The sequence below is a fragment of the Marmota monax genome, unplaced genomic scaffold (assembly GCF_021218885.2).
Source record: "Marmota monax isolate L192 unplaced genomic scaffold, Marmota_monax_Labrador192_F-V1.1 WCK01_AAM20220418_F8-fsc00006, whole genome shotgun sequence".
NCBI lineage: Eukaryota > Metazoa > Chordata > Mammalia > Rodentia > Sciuridae > Marmota > Marmota monax.
In genome coordinates, this window is record NW_026693712.1 from 4,756,707 (window position 1) to 4,776,923 (window position 20,217).

Sequence of the window (20,217 nt, forward strand, 5' to 3'; positions counted from 1 at the left end):
GATTTGTTAGCTCCAGTATTCTATAATTTCTAAGACTAAATCATAGTGATCAAATTAAAATCTAGTGGTCGATAATGTCCAAATTTATCCAACTAGTTCATGAAAGAATTTCATTACAGATGGAATTGCAGTGACGTGATTTTAAAAGAAAAAGGGAAGTTTTGTTTTTATGTGAATTCATTTCTAGATTGGCTGGATTTGACAAAATGTAAATACAGGTATAAAACTCCACTTTTAATTCTTTATATAGAATGGTGAAGGAGTGTTTTGTTTTTAAATGACTTTTCTATTCAGTTATGATTAGAAGTGAATTTTCCCTAATATATTAAAAAGTGACAAAACTACTGTCTTTTAAGTTGAATTAACTTAATTGATGATAACTGAATAACTATCAAAGGCAGTTCTCAATATTACCGATCAATTCTCTGAGTATGTGCAAAGCATGCTAGGTTCTTCTATACATTTTGGGGTTTTAAGTCTTTCTTTTGTCTCTATGAAATGACGTCTCTTTGGCTAGTATAATTATTCTTTTCTACCCAACAAAAATGAACTCTAAATTTAAACAGGTATTATTAAATCCCACTGAAATAGGCTTCATGCAGATGTATTCGTTAAAACATCCCTTTATTGACTGTGCACAGTTATTAACAATTCACATTTCACTTTATCTACTGAGTGGAAGAGCATTTATTCTTTCATTAAAAAGTTAAGCCCTCCAGGGCAGCAGCAGGAATGCAAAGCCTTCTTCCTATAAACAGCACTGTCCAGTTCATGTGAAGTGCTTCCATATTAATACAAAAGGGAAAAATAAGTAAGACAAATGAATTTCTCCCTCCTTCCATCATCCCCCTCCCTGTCAATATACTCCTCTTATTTTACAAAATGCCCACAAGTAAACAGTTCCCACATGGGTAACTTCCATCAATCAGAAGAGGAATGGCAACATTTATGTGGCACCACTGAGTTCAAAACAGCCTTAGGGCTCTGTGAAAAGTGACAAAAGGAGTATGAGGCCATGGTCATTTCCTTAGGAAGATGCATTATGGACACAGAGGGTAGAAAACCATGAAGGCATTAGTCAGTCTGTAGCACCTTGCTGCTCAAATTTCAGAAGTTGTTTCTCAAGTTTTGAGGTGTTTACTCGATGCTTCATTAGAAACTGGTCATTCAAATGAAAGACGGGAATGTCAAATTTATACCTTTCATACCAAGCAGAATTTTCTGGAAGTGTGATGTCCACCTCCTGTAAAATAAACTGAAGCACAGACAGGCTAAAGCTCTATATTTTAGAGACTAAGAACAATGCAAATTTGCAGTTTCTAATGCTGAGAGGTTTTGGTCATTTGTTTTAGGTCCACTTTGTTCTAATGCCCCTAGTTTCCAAAATGACTGGTTTCATTATACCATATTCCCTACCTACAGATCTTGCTACTTTTCTGTTACACCTGTTACATTCAGCATCACACTCCTGCTCAGTTCTGATGAAATAAGACACATCCCAGCTGGGGAGCTGCCTAGGAAAGAAGTGTTTTGGTTGTAAAATGGTAAAGGTGTGATGGTTTGGCTACATGACAACATTTCCATGGAAGTTATGAAATACGATAAAAGAAATGGGGACAAAGGTTTAAAGAAAACATGAATATTGCACCTGCTAGTTAACTTTGACTCATATTAAGAGTCAGAGTAAGAAAATCAGTACTGTTCAGAGAAAAACACTTAGGGGTAATGAGTTTTATGGAAATCAGCACTAAACTCTCTCTCTGAAGAATAGAAAGAAAATTTAAATGAAAAATTATTTAATCTCTTTTCCTAAAAAAAGGATGGAGATAGATACTTTATACCACATACAATATCCATTCCACATTCATAAAAGCCACACTATTACCCTGTTTTTATAAGGCTTGAGTACTTCCTTGGCTTCATCACAGAGTGGGCATGGATCCTACAGGAAGGAAAAAAATAAAGCTGTTAAACCTAAAGAATGATCTTCAGCCTAACCAAAAACCCACAGGTTTTATTTACTTTAAAGGACAGTTTTCTGCCATGTTAATTAGACTGTTTTATTCTCAAAGCTAAACACTACCATAGAATCTTAAAAAAAAAAAAAAAAAAAGCTACTATTCCATGATAGGTGAGCTCTCTGTACCTTTTGGTTTTGTGTTTTGATTTTTCATATATATATATATATATATATATATCACCCTATATACATGGGTGTATGGATTTATGATAAATTTAGATGTTTATTATTTGTTTCTCTGATCTATCTACCAGAGAGGCTCCTTGAGTTGAGGAGCACCTCTGTGGCCTGGCTGCCACCAGCAGAATGGCTTATAGTCTGTTCTGACTGGGAAACGCTGAATTTTGCTGGCCTATTTTTCATGATCAGTCTGCAGGAATAAACCCCTCATGACACAGTTAGTTATTGTTCCATCTTTTAAAATGATGATACCAATTTGTATTATTTTACCCATTTTCTTGTATAAGTAGTATTAGCAACAGGTATTCTAATGCTAATACTCTACTTGAAAGGCAAGAAGTTTTAGCATCCATTGTTGTTTGTAACAAACTCTTCAACCATACCATGGAAAAGTATGTTGAGAACACTATTGATCATCAGCGGATTTTAAAGGATTCTCAGCCAGTCAGTCTAAGAAAAGGGACTAGCTATAGGTTCTCTTGTAGGAGCTCAAGATAGATACAACATTACTGATGTTTATATAAAATCTACATTTTAACACATCAGGAAGGGATGAGCTACTATGTTAAAAAGAGACCCTTCCTCCAGTTTAACTCACAGCATGTTTTATATAAGGACAGAGATCTTTCTGGGTCTTTTTGGCCCTACTCTCCTGGGTCAGAGAATGAGACTTACCAAATTGTTATTAGCATCAACAACAGATTATAGTTTAAGTCAATCATGCTGAAATTTTCTGACAAAGTATGAAAAAAGTTAACCTAAGACCTTAAAAGCAGAAACAAAACACAAACATACTAATTTTCAAAAGTATCAAATGTATTAAGATTTTGCTTTTATATTAAAAACTTCATTAAGATGTCTTTATTATGTGCCTCATGGGTTTAGTACCTATATTGAGTTAAATGGACTGTTGGTTTTTGTTGGTCTTGTTTTATAAATGTTTTTGACTCTCAACTGTTAGCAAGCTGAAAAACAGTGCAGAACAGTAGGCCAAATGAGTACAATTAGCCTTAGGGATTATTTATTTTTGTGGTTAATTTTCACATGCATTTGCCATCATAGATTCTCATATGATGAAATAATTTTTATTCCTTAATTCCCAAGAGTGCAATATATATTCATGGATATAAAAAGTAGTACAAATTAAATATTCTCAACAAAAATTCATTCAAAAACACTACTTCAGTTTTGTTATTTGATAACTGCTAGATTTTTTCAAATTGTTAAAATGTTTGAAATCTATTTTAAAAAACTATTAAGAGCCCCTTTTTATTTGAATTGCAGAATTATTCACAAAAGTTGCTTCTATTACTCTGCACTTTCTTTTTTTTGAGAGAGAGAGAAAATTTTTTCATATTTTATTTTTTAGTTTTCAGTAGACACAACTTCTTTATTTTATTTTTATGTGGTGCTGAGGATCGAACCCAGCACCCTGCGCATGCCAGGCGAGCACACTACCGCTTGAGCCACATCCCTAGCCCCATCCGCACTTTCTTTTTTGATTATAAATTGCACAAACTGATGTAAACTAGCAAAAAGAAATCATTAATGTTTGGTCATAAATTTCAAGTAGAAAATCTCATTAAAAATTTTAAACTAACCAGGTGCAATGGCGCACGCCTGTAATTCCAGAGGTTGCAGAGGCCGAAGCAGGAGGATACCAAGTTTCAGGCCAGCCTCAGCAACTTAGAGAGGCCCTAAGCAACTAAGTGAAACCTGCCTTAAAATAAAAAATACAAAGGGCTGGGGATGTAGCTCAGTGGCAATGTGTCTCTGGTTTCTATCCCTAGTACTGGGGGCGGGGGGGTATGTAGTATCAGGGATAAGAAAAAGAAATACATTCAATCTTCATTATTCATGAATTCCATATTTGTGAACTTGCCTACTTGCTAAAACTTACTGAAACCCTCAAATTGATACTTGAAACACTTTTGCAGTTATTTATGTACATGAACATGCAGACAGTGATAAAAAATTCAAGTTGCCAAAGCACTTGTTATAAACTGAGGTCTAACAGTAATGCTCTGCCTTTCATTAAAATAAAAATATGCCTATTTTCAGAAATACCAAATGTAATAAAAATTTTGCTTTTGTATTAAAAACTATACATAAGGTTATATATTTGGTCATTTGAAAAAAATACTGTGACCAGAGGCTCATGGGAACCTAATCCTGTATTTTCTCTAGGAGTAATGATTCAGTATTTGCTAATTCTGTGTTTGTGGTGATTTTATAGAATATAACTACCACAAACTGACTTATTTCCAAATGATACTTTTTTTTTTTTTTTGGTACCAGGGACCGAATCCAGTGATGCTTAACCACTGAGTCACATCCTCAACCCTTTTATTTATTATTTTAAATTTTGAGACAGGGTCTTGCTAAGTTGCTTAAAGCCTTACTAAAATTGCAAATGATACATTTTTAAACATAATATAATCTATACTTTTTTAACATAGGGGTCAGATGTCAATTAAATATATTAATTTACTCTTTGATAACTGTGAAGTGTCTGGGGAGGAAACAGTTACTGCTACTGTGCTGAGAGAGAAATTGGAGAGCAGGTTTGAAAAGAGTTTATTCCACTGTCTTCCTTTCAGATTTGTCCTGTATTTGTAAATGTACAACTGTATGCACCAAAAATCTTAATATTTTATATTTTTAAAGTAGTAATTTTATTTTTTCACTCTGTACCTTTGTGAATAAGGTCAGCACAGGCAAAGTTGTCTTAGAGGCAGAGAGATTTCTCAAGAAGAGTCCAAAGGAGGATTTAGCAAGTTGCATGCTATTTCCTTGAAACCAGAACATCTTAATTCTGCCAAAAGAAAAATAAACCAGTAAACTTCTGTGCCTTAGATTTTTACCCTTTACAATACAAATAGTTAAGCTGCAAGCTTATGATGGAATTTGAAGGCTTCAGAACTGCTCCTTGGAGTCCAGGAGTGCCCAGATGTTTGGCAAGTCTCCATAATGCTTCAACATTCATTGTATTCCAAACAGAACAGAATGGGGAAAAAAATCACATTATGGCTTAGTTGTGTGCCTAGTTATTTTTTGTAAGTTAATTCCATGAGCTTATTAATTTGAATACAAATCACCTGCAGATTTTTGCCGGTATCCTGATAATTTCCTAAAATTAGAGGTATCTTGAGATAGTCACAGGGATTGCTTATTTATTTATTTTTTTTAAGTAAACTTTCTTATTCCAATCAGTCCTTAAAAACATCTTTTTGGTGCACAGTAATTATATATAACAGGGGGATTCATTGTGACATATTTGTACATGCACATAACATAATCTGATCAATTTCATTTCACCAAGAGATAGCTTATCTTACTGACAGACAAGCATTCAGCTACCATCACAGTAAGGGAAATAATAAGCAAATGAAAAGCACAAGTCCCCACTAAAGGTGCTGGCTATCTTTTTAGAGATCCATGCTACTCCAAAGCAAGAGGTGGGGAAACATAAAACTGTAGTTAAAGGAACTACAGAGGAGAATCAGACTCAGTTAACTTGTCAGAAAAAAGAAAAAAATAAATTTCTGCTCAACTCCTTAAGAAGTATTTTAAAAGGAGATTGCCATAATTTTCAATAACTTCATACACAAATGTACTAGTGTTTCTACTGGAGAGATTCCAAGAACAGCTTAATAGCAGCATGTCAAACAGTAGGCTTTGAAGCTCCCTCATCCTGCTTTGCTTGACATAAGACACCCTATTATTTCTAGATATTCTATTGAGACTCCAGCTTTGTCTTTAAAACTACAAATATTATAATTTCACTTTTAAAACACATGTGCACTGTTGGCTTTATCAATATTCCCAAGATGAACTCATTCCTGGGGTCACAATTTCTTAACTTCACTTTACTCTAACTTCATCTATCACTTTTCCTTCTCTTCCCTTGGTGAATTGCAGCTGCAAAAGTTCTCTTCTAGTCCTTGAATACCCAGAGATCATTTTTTCATCAGGATTTTTGTACATGCTTCCCCTCTGCATGAAAATCTCCTAAGTGGCTTCTACTCATTTGGCCCGGGTATCCTGTCATCTACTTTGAAAACGTCTTAGTGACCACCTTACCAATGCTAGCCAGTTCATAATTCTCCATCCTCATACCTTGAAATACCTTTCTTTTGTCCTTTGTTATCTAAACTGAATTCTGTTCCCTCTACTACAAGGTGAATTCTGTTAGAGCAGGTATTTGTTCAACCCTCTATCTCTAAGCACCCACAATCAACCTGGCATTTAATAAATGCTTAAATATGGGTTTGAATGTTTTAAAAAAGTATTGGAATAAGGTTTCCCCACTCTCACCTTTAACCCTCTTCAATCATTCAGTATGTATAGCAGTTACTATTTAGTCCTACCTTATAACTAAACGTTAATACTCCTCAGGGTGTCCACAGATTTTGGGCTGGGGTGCTGCAACTCGTTCTAACATCTTCACTGACACCAGCTTGAATCACCTGCTGATCTGCTCCACAGAGCATGACTGCATTAATTGTTAAACTTTACTAGCAATCAGACTCCTCAGTGTAAGATTAGCTTTAAACTCATTTCAAACAGAATGATATGACTTTAGAGAAAACCACTAACCTATATCAAACTATGGTAAAGACCACAGGAAAAAAAAATCAGATAATGATCCACGATAACAGTAATTTTGCCTTCACTGTTAAGGCTTTCTTACTCTTCTACTTTTAGCAGATCACTTGGCTAACTAACTGATCTTGATAATGCATAAAAAAAAGGAATGTGATAAGAATTTTGCAAGGATGTGCTATCCAGAGTTACTCCAAGATGGAAAGTGGATCTAAACAATTTCCAATATTCTGTTCTACTTTCTACTAAATGTTAAGCCCTGGTATCAACATTCTCTGTAAATTCAGCAAAATCAACAACTCCAATAAGTAATTGTTGTTGGAGACACAGCTTCTAAAAACAGCCTTTGTCTTACACAGGACATAAATGAAGAGAAAAAATAGAATTTAGCCATGTTCATATTATGTAGAAATTTCTAAGTCACTGGACTTGGAAAGGCTCTATGTTACCAGTGGCATGCTGGATGTAGTGTCAAAGAAGTTATACAATATATGAAGAAGAAATAAAATAGGAAATTAACCTTATAAAAGACAGAAACACAGCCTTTGAAAATCAGAAGGATCTGGTCATCTATGGTGGTGACCTAAGACTAATAATCAGAATGGTGAACCATAGCTACATGCTGTTAGTGGAGGGACTGAAGATTTATTGATGTATGGCCAGTAAGGGAAGTAAAACTTATTGCTTTTACCTAGCTGAGTTGAGGCTGAGGTGTTAAGGCTTTAAAAAAATTCACTTGCACAATGAAAATCTGCTTCAGTATTTCCAACATGACAAAACACAGCATGTGGTCTTGGCTGCACCCAAGACAAATAAAACCTGTCATAGTAAACAGAGTTGCTATTCATTCCAGATTTGCTGGAATATTTGTTAAACCAACACAGAGAGTTAAGTCAAGTCTTCAGTGATGCTACAACCATTCTGTATACAACTCCCTCTTTTTTCCAATTATTCTCCATTTCTACTTTTTTATGCATTTTTAAACAATGAATCATAAAACATTTGTTTACCAGGTAATGTATCCATGCTATGCAATTTTACAACCTGCGTATTTTTTAAATGCTCAAGGCATATTCATTTCACTATAGCGTTCAAATGACTTATTTCTTTGGAAGTATCATATTATAAAACTATTATTAGAGTCTGATATAAAGGAAAAAACTCCCTATCCCTCTCTTAGGCAGACAGTAAGGCTAAAATTCCTTAATTTGTGGAGTCCACTTTGTATTAGAAAAAATAAAATGCAACATGACACACTTCCATAGGAACTCTTTAATTATCTTCTTAGAACATCTTACTAAAAAACTGTCAACCCTAACACCACTGCTGTCAATGTCACATTCACCATATAGAGCCTTCTTGAAGTAAAATCTTAGTATGGGTTACTTTGTCAATGTGACATTTTCACTAGTTCAATTATTTTTGAACGGTATCTTCTTAGTACTATTAAAAAAAAAAATCCTAAGGGGCTGGAATTGTGACTCAGTGGTACACTGCTTGCCTGGCATGCATCAGACCCTGGGTTCAATCCTCAGCACTGCATATAAATAAAAAAGATCCATTGACAACTAAAAAAAATTAAAAATTAAAAAATCATGAAAAGTGGTCTCTGCTTATTAGTTCATGGCTGAGAAAACAACTTTTTTGATTATGTCATTGAATTTAGTCATGAAATGTGGCCCTATTACACAGAGACACAATTTTATCCTTTGTATTTTGTTATATGTCTCTGTGATATGAGCAAAAAGAGCTGTGTTCATAATATCAAAGAGGTACAATTGGGTCACCTTTGTCACAGACTTACAAAAAAAAAAAAAAAAGAAGAAGCAAAAGGTATAAGATTAGATTTAGAATGTGCTTAAAACAAATTCCACAGCCTAACAATAAAGATGGTGACTCCTGCTGTTTTAAGTCCAGTGCTGCTCAGAGGTATAGATCCCACTGAAAGAGAAAGGGAATGCTGGCCTTTCAACAAAACTCAGGCTGACTTCAGTGGTCTTTATGGTAGAATCAAACACAATATTAGGGAGGGAGTCGACTGGACAGCCCTCCTTGAAACAAGATAGGGAAGATAACTTAACTTTATAGCAATTTCCCTGCAAAGCACTGAAGGGCATACCATTAAAGCAACGATTACAGTACAGAAAGAAGCCAGGGTTGTTTGAACCTTTATTAAGGATTATTCATTTCTTGCATGAGGAGCTGCCCAGGCTATGGCTGCACATCATTTATGCAGGGCTCCTGGATTTTTCTAACACTGTGTGTATCTGATTAGGAGGGAAACAACATTGTTCTTGCTTGAGTAGAGAAACTGACCTTCACTGACCAGAATTTTATTCATACAAAGAGTCTTTGGCACACCAAAGCTCCAAGCTCACATGATCCTTCATCAGCAAGCTGCAGTGTTAATTCACGTGCAAAATCAAAAAGTCTACATAAACCCAGGTACCGCCTTGGTTATTAACAGATAATGCTGGAGCTTCTTCACAAGAGCATAATGTACATTTAATGTTGAGCTGACATTAACCAAACACTATTACCATAGCTCTTGCTGAACCTGTGTTCCATAAAGAGAGCTCAGGGCTTCCGTTTAGTCATTTGTGCCATATGAGAAGTTAAGTGCTCCATTTCACATTTATTATCATCTAAGTATAACATTCCTATTTTTACTGGAATGAACAGAAACAGACACTGATACACACCTCTTTGGGGGAACAAATCCCATTATTTTGGATCACCAGAAGTTTATGTAATGAAGTGAGGTTCTCTAAAGGGACTCCTCTGGGTCATGGGTCTCTACCTAATTCAGGGAAATAGGGATAAATGCCTCTCCAGTGTTACTGTATTTCTGATCAGTCATGTCTGTCTGACCCTCATTTCCTCCTGAACAAGTGGCAGTCTACACTGGGATTTTGTGCACAAGGACAAGAGAGAAAGAGAGTATGGCCCTTGTGAAGCCAAGAGTGACAAGGAAAGGCACTATATAGAGACAAATCCAAAACTGAAAACTGAACAGCTACTGTGAGGTGTCAATTCCAGGGGGCTAAAATGGGGGTGGAAATGAGGGTACAGAACAGAAAATATGGAATGGGTTGGGGGTAGAAGCTCCAACCTGAAATGGGCCCCTAATTCACCTGGCCAGGGAAACTACTAAGAAGGTGGTGCCAATTCAGATAAGATTTTGCAACAAAGATCCTGAGCTAACTATCCACCTGTGGGTCTGTTGCACAAGGCATCCTGTTCAGCTTTGTTCTGATTAGGCAATCTGGATATCTGCTTAGCTTCTACACAACACATTAAACCACAAGTAGGCCTATTTCATGACCCAGGCCTGGGTAGGCAAGGAGCAGCTCCTTATACCACACTCCCTCCCTGCAGTTTCTACATCAGATCTCAGTGCCAATGGTTTCTCCACACAGGGAACTAGAGAACTAGTAGAGAATCAGAGTCCAGAAAGGACTGATTGATCACATGAGTGCTCACAGACAAAACCCTTTTAATTTCCCTTCAAATTATTACCATGACCATGGGATTTCCAAGGATCTGGATGTCTCTATTCCACTGTTTGGACTCAATGGGTGCTACATTCATTTGTATTCACGCACATCTAATTTGCAAGTACTCTGTGAAAAAGTTCTTTAGCTGTTTGAAGTGTGGGTTCTGCCTATCCAATAAATTGATTTCACTAAAAACATATGACATTTATGTGTCCACCGTTTAATATATGCATACTGCCTTTACCTCCTTCTAATTCTCTGTAAAACTAAGCAAGCCATTAAATTTTTTTTTCTATCCTGCTTGTTGTTTAGTCAATCTTTTTCCCTCCTAAAATTCTTGAGTAGTCAACTTCACACACTAGATATGAGCAACAAGAATTCTAGCTGTATTTTAGTGGGTTGAAGAGAAGGGAGTTAAATTTTTAAATGAAACAAGAAATTATGATAGCCTTCTCAGTAATCAGTAAACTAATGATATCATTTATTCATTTATTCTACAAGTGGAGAGGGAAAAAAAGGATTGAGAGTGAATAAGAGAATCCTCACCCATGAAGAGTTAAAAAATCTGGTTGGAAGGTAAGACATGTACCAATATACAGGTAAATTATAAAAACAGGAAACTAACAACAGAGACATATAAAAGGTGATTTTAAATGCCATAAGAGAACGGGAAAGAAGAGTACAATGGGTTGAGACTGGAGGTGGTTTCACAAAAGAAAGATTTTAAATCATTTAGGATTTGGATATACAGATAAAAGGAAAAGCATTTCAAATTTAGGGATAGATACAAAGGTGTTGAGGTAGGAATGCCATGGATATTGAATGGGGGAAAGCTAAATGGAGGTCAGTTTGATAATCCAGGTGTGGGATGAGAGTCACTGATGTATTTGTTCATTTAACAATTACCTACATTTCTCCATGTACCAGATATTACTATATGTGCTGGTGTATGTACAGTGGTGAACAAGAAAGCCAGGCACCTTGCCCTCGTGAGGTGCACATTCTAGCAAAGAGACTCCTATGAGTCTAATTATGTCTTACTGTATCAGACAGTGATGTGTACAGGAAGGAGATTCAAATGTAATGGTGACTAAGGGAGGTTCTTTAAATAAGGTATTCTCTGTGCAGATATAGTTCGAACCAAAACTAAAGGATGAGACAGTGTAAAGATCTGAAAGAGGAATACTTCAGGAAGAGAAAATAGTAAATGAAAAGGCTCCAAGTGAAGAGCAAAGATGGAATCAGAGACCTAGTTAACAGGTGACTATAGCAGTTTGAGAGAGGATGGTGGCATGGACTAGAATAAAACGCTGGCAAGGCTAGTTTTATTTATAAAGTGTTTCTAGAAAGAGGGAGAGGTTCATTTTCAAACAGAGTGATGAAGACTTGCCCAGAATAGGGGCAAACAAATAACCTACACCATCTAGAAGAGATATGTCCGATGTGGCTCCAAAGGAGTTAATTCTTTCAATAAATGCCTACCCCTAAAACAAACTATCTTGACTGGTTCTTACCTAGTTTAACATCTTAACTAAAGAGAGAGATTTTGGGTAGGGATAGCGATAGTGAGTTGGGGGAGAAGAGTGAAGGCAAAAGTTGACTGAGTACCTTAAAAAGGGATAAAAATGTAAAAACCTTTGCGTAAGTCATAAAACAAAATAGAGAAGACTATTGGTTAATAAATCATTCTAAGGCATTTTATGAATAACAATAATAATAATGATTCTACAAAAAAGAAATGTGCTTTTATTGGCCTCAAATGGAAAACTTAAATCTCAGAAATCACAGCAATCTCAGAAATGGGGAATTATAAAACTGAAAATATTTCTAACAGAAATGGCTGAAAAATTGATTGTAAAAATTACTTAAGTATGAAACTCTCAGACATGACATGAATGATCAAAGATCCAATATGTTTATCTGCTATTAAGGAAGTCACTAAATCTAGGTAAGACCGACCAGCTAATATCTTGGTATGAGGTATTGGCTTAGTTCACTCAGATTTCACAAAATATCAAAACAGCACACTGAAATTGAACTTTTCAGGAATCAAAGTTAACCCCAATAGCTTTTAAAACAAAGGCCAGTCCCTTTCCACTTGCTCTTTTCTAGTACTTGCCTTTATTTTTTCAAATATGTAAAAATTCAGAATCTTACTACTTTACCAATGTTATTCTTGATCCATGAATGTCAAAACAGAAGCTGCCTATGTAATGGTAAAGTTGGACTTTATTAATACCTTTAAATATAACTTGTCCCAAGCAGTACTAAATAAACTATCTAGAAGGGTCAAAATAATGTAAATGAACATCGTTCTTGTTAACTCATCAGTCAGAGAAAGTAAGCATAAATGGTATAATACTTCATTTAGAACTTTAAAGTTATTCTTCATGTGCCATTTCAGTTGGAATTCTACATTTGAGTTCTCTGAATGCACTTTTAAGGTGATGATTACATAAATATATACTTCATAGAGAAAGGTAGCTAATTAGGAGACATTGGGCAAATCCTCATTGTTTTTTTTTTTGGAGGGGGTGTACCAGGGATTGAACTCAGGGGCACTCGCCAACTGAGCTACATCCCCAGCCCTATTTTGTATTATATTTAGAGACAGGGTCTCACTGAGTTGCTTAGCATCTCACTTTTGCTGAGGCTGGCTTTGGACTCACAAATCCTCAACTCTTTAGTCTCTAGTCTCATCAACTGTAAAACAAAAATTCTACCATTTGTTCTCCCATTTTCCAGAGGAACTATGCCCTCAGGCTTTGGGTGTCAAACTTCTTCCTGATCTGAGAAGAGGAAATCTCATGCTGAAGAAACTCCATGGCAAAAGCCTACGACTGCATAAGGCCTTGAACAGAGTATCTGAAGTAGTCTGAAGGAAACTAAAATACTTGGCCCTTTAAAGAGGACCAAAATTACTTACAGATCCAGGGAGATGTAAAGGCATTTTTTTCATTGCCCACTCTTTTTTCATTCTTCAATCATAACTGAGAATCCTTGGTGTCAGAAAAGACTGTCAGGGAATGGGGGAGGGGACATTAGAATACCTGGGCACCCATCTTGAAACTGTCTAAGCACCTGAGATGGAAAAGCTTTCTATAAAAAGAATGCATTTTCTCTCTTACTATTAGATAAATTTTAATGAATTTTTTAAATGACAGATGCTCTTTACCTTGGTATGCTCTTCCATGCACAGAAACACTGCTGTCTTTGCCTTGGACTATAGCAAGCTGACAAATGTGGAGTGGAAAGGGAGAGGAATCTTCAGTGTAAGTAAGAGTTTGTTTTAGGATTTTCAGACCTTAGCAGCCACTCTTTCCAGATTGTTGCTTCAGAAGAGTCTACTTGTTAATGAGTTGGTTCTCATGACAATGTCAGAGAAAGGTTTCCAAGAAAACATTCAGCTGAGAAAAATAAAATGATGATGCTAATCAAGAACAGTAATGTATTCTCATGATACACTCCCTCTAGTACCCAAGAGTTCAAAGAGTACTCTGGACTAATTTATGTTAACACATCTTTAACACAGAGGCCCAACCTCCATCCTCAACCCTAAAGGTACTGACTCAGCAACTGGTCAAGAGCCAGAGAAGCATATTCCAAATTCAAAGTGTGAAACAATGTTCAGTTCAATTATGACATAATGGCTGCAAAGCTGTTCCTGAAAGCCAAGAAAACCTGAATAATGTGGTTGGATTATATCATATATGAGAGCTTAATTGAGTTTAAAAACCAATTTTAAAATTCCTTCATTCCATAAAGGTAGCATTAAGATGAGGGCAAATTCATCTAGTTCAAGGAATGGGAACAAAGTGCATAGGAATTATTCAGACTCCTTTCCACATTATCCTTCTTAACCAACATGACCCATTACCTTTGAAGATGTCTCTGATATTTCATACTGACCCAGAAAGAAGGTAATTTTATTAAACATCTTAGTTTTATTGTCTCCAGCTTGTAATACTAGTTTCCTTGGTATTGAAAAGCACATAAACTCAATCCTAAAAACTGTTTTCAATTAAAAATCCATCTACTCAGGCAGTGTCATCCATTTGTCACTAATATTCTACCCATTTCCATTGCTTCTTGATGAAGAGGTAATATTATCCTTATGACTACAAAAGACCTGAAAGATATTTCATTAATTTCTAGCCATTATGTTGCAAATGGCTTTGGACATATGAAATGTTAAATATACACTCCACTAAACTTTTGATATCAACAAGACCTAGGCTCACAGAAGTATAATGCCAAATCTGAACGTTGGGAATCATCCACTGCTGAAGTCAAGCCCTGGCAATCCTCCATTGGTGAGATTCTACAATCTTCTAAGTCCTATTCTATTCTTTAACAGTCACCATTGATGGAATATTTCAATATTTTAGAATTGGGAAATGTCTTTGGAAATTCTGCTTGCTTTATGGATAAGACTTGTTTAACCAAATCTTTTATACAATCTTTCTTCATTTCTTTATATTTTCTCCTTGAACAATGGCATATTTTTATATATAATAAGACCAACATAAAATTTCAGAACTAGAAGATAACTCTAAGTTCAGCCCCCTTTCTTCTAAAAATCTCTAAAAGTCTTATATATTAATTCTCAGTGTATATCAAGTAACAGACACCATATTTTGTTTAAGGCTTATTTTAAGGTTGGAAAGAAGAAAAGACTCAGTTTCACATGGAAAAATTCTTTTACTATAGAATGAGGTTCTGATCTCTAACTCTTAAGAAGATCCACATTAATTTCATTTTAAACCTAGAGAAACAGCCTAATTTAGATCTCTTTTTTCCAGGCATATGTCTCAAATTGCCTCATCTGACTGAATTTCTATTAAGTAACAGTATCCTTTTTTTTTTTTTTACTGAATACAAAGATTATATGTTTTAAGAAGAGTTTTTTTTAAAAAATCATATAATTCAATGTCATGTCCTTTCTTTCTGACTAAGCTAAAAACCATTTCCCTACTATTTCATTATTAATATGAAAAAATACTGAACAATTGGAGGAAGTTCATTTGTTTACAATTGCAACATTAATTTCTGCTGCAATTTCACTGGCAACCGAAGGAAGCAGCATTTAACCCATGACTACCCTTTTACCACAGAAAACGCTATCAACTTTGAACTCTTTGGAATGTTGTTAATAAAGGAGAAAAGACAAGTGTGAATTTTTCTTAATATTATTTAAGAAACCTAGATTTAAAATAGTGATTAAATATAAGTCCTCTACTCTTAATGCAGAGCCAAGCAAAATACTGGTGCTGTATGTAAGGTAATAATTTAGTGTACCTTCACGGACACACTTCACACATTTGCCAAATAGGTATTTTAGTTAAGAGTTGAGCATGGCAGGCCTGGAGGGAGTGTGGAGACAGGGCTGGTGAGGCCTTTCAGCTTGTATATGCCATTCAACACAACAAAGGCTCCGCAACTGGCCAGGCAGAAATCCTTGGAAGGCAGTCTGGTAACCATCTGTAGATTCTCAAATATGCCCTTCACTGCTCCAAGCTGTTAATCAAAGCATTACTTCTATCCAGTAAATTCGTAGAAGGAGACTATTATTTCATATTCTTTTCTCTGCCTTGCTATACCATCCTAGTGATGTTTTCACGCCCCTTATAGATTCAGCTTCCCTTCCGGGATACTGCCCTTTCATTTCTATAGCAATGTAGTGTTTGCAATGTGCCAGGTATTATGCCAGGTACTATAAATATAAACAATTAAAATATTGTCCCTGTCCTTAAAGAACTCATACCTTGGGCAGAGGAAAGATGGATAATACAATACCACAGTCATAAAGGCTATAGCAATAAAATGGCTGTTACTTGATTTTACTGGTTTCTATGGTTTAGATATGATTTGAGTGTACTCCTCAAAGATTCATGTGCTGAAAGATTTGTCCCCAGTGTGGCACTGTTGAGGTGGCTGAATCTTTAAGAGGTTTTGTCTAGTGGGAGGTAATCCATAGGGATTGAGGACTGCCTTCAGAAGGGATTAATGTTGGTCTCTTAGAGTGAATTAGTTCTCTTGAGAGTAGGTGTAATAAAAGCAAGGTCACCCCACGTTTTGCCCCTTTAGCACATGTCTATTTTCCTTTCTGTTTCTCCACCACAATGTGACTTGGCTGAAGGCCCTTGCTAGGACCACAGTGACATAGTGCTTGGATCCTCTGGCTATGAGAATTATAAATCAGATAAACCTTTTCACTCTATAAATTACCCAGCTTAAAGCATTTTGTTATAGCAACAGAAGAAGGAATAAGATACTAATGAAATGTTCTGAAATTCTTGAAGATGGATACTTTCTAGAAACATAGATCCTTTGAACTTTGCCTCTATCTTTATAAGTTAATTCTTAATTAAGAATTGGAATAAAAAGAGTAGTGTTTTCACCCCTGTGTCTATACTGGAATAGTGAGTTAGAGATATGGAATCATATACCTATGCTAAACTGAGCTACAACTTTTTTTTTTCATATTCTTTTCCAAATGAGTTTGTCCTTAGAATTTGCTATGTGATAAAAAGGGAATGATTGTGGATACTCACGCAGTCATTGCTACCTGTGTAGCTAAACATACCTGATACAGATGGTTTCTCCCCTTCAAAATAATTGCAAACAAGATTAAAATCGCATTTAGGGGCTATTCCAGCTGGCTTTTGGCTTCTTCTGATGTATGCCCTGAATAAAGCAGTGGCAAAAATTAGATTTTAAATAAAAAACTTACTACATATACTAGAGCACTTCAAGGTCTTGCTATGTTTGAAACCCCAAGCCCTAGTATTAGAGTGACTGAATGTATCAGCCAGCTCGAGTATATACAAGTCATGAAATACAAAATTTTTAATTAAAAAACAAACTTATTTTGAAGGCACTGCCTCTAGGTACTTCAGAGTATGAATATAGCCAGGCATCTGGAACAAGACAGAAACATAATCCAATAAATTTAAAGTTGGAAAATCCTCATTTCTATTACAGATGAATAGTCCAATAAAACTATATAATGATATATTCCTCTGGTAAGGAAACAAAAATATTGGTCCTTTCTTGGCAAATGGCTATTACCAGAAAGCTGGGAAGAGAGAAAATCTGGAATGTGCCTAAAGTGCCAACCTTACAAATCTTAATTTTTATAACTGGGCCTTTCTGGTTCCACACAATTCCTTAGCAGAGCAGGACCTAGGTTATTAGGCTATAACATCTCACATAGATCCATGATTAGTTCTGCCTTGTCCTGTTACAATAATCACTCTGTATTGCCAGGGTTCACTTAGTTCTCCAAATTTTAAATCTGTTATTTACCTATAAGGCATCTCAATGTATATGGTTCTGAATATTGGTAGAGAGCTTCAATTGCATTTTACAAGCTATTCCACAGATTATTACTAATTGAGAAGACTATGGCCTCTATAGCCACCACAGTTTGCTCACTGACACACAGCTCGAGTGACTAGTTAACCAAGTGTGTAGTTTTGGGAAGCCTGGCTTTTTGTTGGGAAATGTTCTTGAGAAGCTGAGAATTTTGGGGTCATGCTGGCCATATTAAAATATAAAGTACTATATAAACACTATCTGTTTAGAAACAAGAATAAAGATCACCCAGGCAGAAAATTCCTTGCTAAAGACAGCCCTAGAAACAATCACATGCCTATTCATGTAAGTAACAATTTAGGGGGGAACTTTTCTACCCTTCGACTTATTAAAAAATTGTATGAGCTGATATTTGTCAGGGCATTTGCTGGGAATTGTACAGTCGCTGATTTATTCTCTCATTGTGTCGTGCCCAGAAGACTGCTTCTGCCCCGTAAAGCAGAGAAAGGGTGCAGGCAGCTGATCCAGAGGGCCCTAGCTCTCGCAATGTTCTTTCCTGCACTTTTCAACCTTTTAACCCCAATTAAAGGTCAATATGGCTGCTCAAAAATATTTATTTAAAGGCAGTCATCTCAGCAGGCTGCCAAGTGTGATTATATTGCCACTTCATAGAATTCAATTAAACCCGGGACTGGGGCATCTGTGAATCACTGGAAGCATTGAGTTGAGATGTTTTCTGCCTTCTCTTAAAAAGTTGCCTTTTCCCTGCCGTCATTTATTCATTTCCCAGAACGCCATCACAACACATACACACGCACGCTTATAATCTCTCTCGGTGGTTCATGGACTTATAGCTCCCGGCTTAATTAAATTCCCTCTAACGGACAATCGAAATTGTCAGCGTAAGGCACAGCAAACGGCTCACGGGCCTCCCTCTGCGGCCGGCGCGCCGGCAACGAACCGCAGCTCCGCACCGCAGTCCGCCAGCGCACGCCGCCGGATCCCGGGCGCAGACACCCACCTCAGCCTCGCGCCGCCTGCGTCGCCGCTTCCGCCCGAGCTGGCGCTTCCGCCCGCGGCGGCCCCAGACTCCGCACTTCCGCCCCGCGCCCGCCGCCCTGCTGGCGGGTCTCGCTTATCTCGGATCCGGCCGGGTCTCCGCTCGCAGGGAAAGTGGCGCCTGAGCTTGTAATGAAAATCCGCAGAAAAGTGACCCCGCATGTTTGGGAACCATTTAGTAACCAACTTTTTCAAGACTACAGTCCAGACCGTTTTAACTCCTCACTGCATGCGTTCATTCTTTGATTAAAGTAATATTTACTGTCCTCGGGTTCTGAGCTGAACTAGGTTATGGAGAACAGGACAAGCAAAACTGGCAGCCATACCCTCCCCAAACTTAAAATGGTGTAGGCAAGGCAGACATTAGCAAATTACCCTATAAGTAGGTCATGAATTTATTAAACTAAGAGCTTTGAGGGGTAGGCATATGACCTATGAAATGTTGAAGAGGTAGCTTTGGGGCTGCAATGTGAAGGGCCGGGGACCAGGACAGCCTTCCAGGTTGAGAGAGCACAGCATGGGCCTTGTACAGAAGACTAAGCAGTATGGCTGAGGCACAAAGAAAATGGGGGAGAGAGTGAGATGGAGCCAGGCCAGGTGGCCAAGCAGAGTCTTTCAAGTTTGTGCGAAGGACAGCTGGAGGACTTTACATTTGACTCTTAATGCCCTTATGTGGGAGGGAGGTTGGGACTGATCACTTTTCCTTTCTGAAAGGATCTCGGCTTCAGGAAGGAGATAAGCGTTTAGAATAGGCAAGAGTGGAACAAGAAGGGAAGTCCGGAAATGACTAGTAGTCGGGGTGTCAAGTTTGGTGGCCTGAATGGTGATACCTTAATAGAGAGAAAATGATGGTTGATAATTATAGTAATATTCAAAGCTAATATTTATTGATTGCTCATCCAAAGCTTTACACTCATTAACTTGTTTAATCCTGTGAACAATCCTATTAAGTATTATTAGTACCATTTTACAGATGAAGAAATGGAGGCTTATAACTTGCCCAAATTCTCACAGCTTGAAAACGGCAGTTGAAATTCCACGTCATGCTGTCTGCTGCCAATCTTCATGAACTTGCCAGTGTACACTCAATGTGTATTCAGTGACTTTTAAAAAGATTTGAAGCAAACCAAGGTCAGGAATGAATCCCTTAAGCAAACCACACTGATTATATGCCATGGCTACAGGACACATTTAGGAAGCAGAATTTTCAAGTTCATATTTTATTGCTTCTGCATTTCATAGTAGGTAATAGAGGGGATTTTGTGACTGTAAATAGACTACCTGTGGTTGTTTTTAAGTTGATACATTCTGATAAGTGTATCAGAGTATCAACCTAGGAGTTGATCTTTCTGGGGAAAAAATAATAGTTGCTGATAGGATATCTTTAAAGAAGTAATCTTGGGTCCAGTTATAAACATGTTGGTAGAACATGCACAGCTTGCATTTCGTGGAGTGATAGAAAAGCTTCCTAGAAATATAACTCCAGATCAGCTTCCAAATCTTATTTCTTGTTGAAAAAATGAAGCTTCGTAAAATAAA

General features: G+C 36.7%; 1 protein-coding gene across 7 annotated transcripts; it reads right to left on the reverse strand.

The window, feature by feature from the left end:
* Positions 1 to 607: 607 nt before the first annotated feature.
* CUNH5orf63 (chromosome unknown C5orf63 homolog) lies at positions 608 to 18,717 on the reverse strand. Of its 7 annotated transcripts, XM_046460450.2 has the most exons (7): positions 18,641 to 18,717; positions 16,889 to 16,989; positions 13,478 to 13,709; positions 13,229 to 13,318; positions 4,895 to 5,015; positions 1,886 to 1,942; positions 608 to 1,255 (listed from the first exon to the last, which is right to left on the reverse strand). In XM_046460450.2, exons 5-7 carry the CDS (start codon positions 5,006 to 5,008, stop codon positions 1,079 to 1,081), a joined length of 348 nt encoding a protein of 115 aa, XP_046316406.1. In that variant the 5' UTR covers positions 5,009 to 5,015; positions 13,229 to 13,318; positions 13,478 to 13,709; positions 16,889 to 16,989; positions 18,641 to 18,717; the 3' UTR covers positions 608 to 1,078. The 7 variants fall into 7 exon arrangements, with proteins under 7 accessions (XP_046316406.1, XP_046316405.1, XP_058440190.1 ...); XM_046460449.2 differs by lacking the exon at positions 13,229 to 13,318 and having other exon boundaries at positions 18,641 to 18,716; XM_058584207.1 differs by lacking the exons at positions 13,229 to 13,318; positions 18,641 to 18,717 and adding an exon at positions 18,438 to 18,630.
* Between the last annotated feature and the right edge of the window lie 1,500 nt (positions 18,718 to 20,217).

What these genes read in the sequence shown, in the direction of transcription:
- CUNH5orf63 (XM_046460450.2), bottom strand. Translation starts at nt 5,008, where the DNA reads ATGTTCTGGTTTCAAGGAAATAGCATGCAACTTGCTAAATCCTCCTTT. An exon ending in TGCTGACCTTATTCACAAAG is followed by an intron (nt 1,943 to 4,894) that starts GTACAGAGTGAA and finishes TCCTTCCTGTAG; the next exon opens with GATCCATGCCCACTCTGTGA. An exon ending in TCAAGCCTTATAAAAACAGG is followed by an intron (nt 1,256 to 1,885) that starts GTAATAGTGTGG and finishes TCTGTGCTTCAG; the next exon opens with TTTATTTTACAGGAGGTGGA.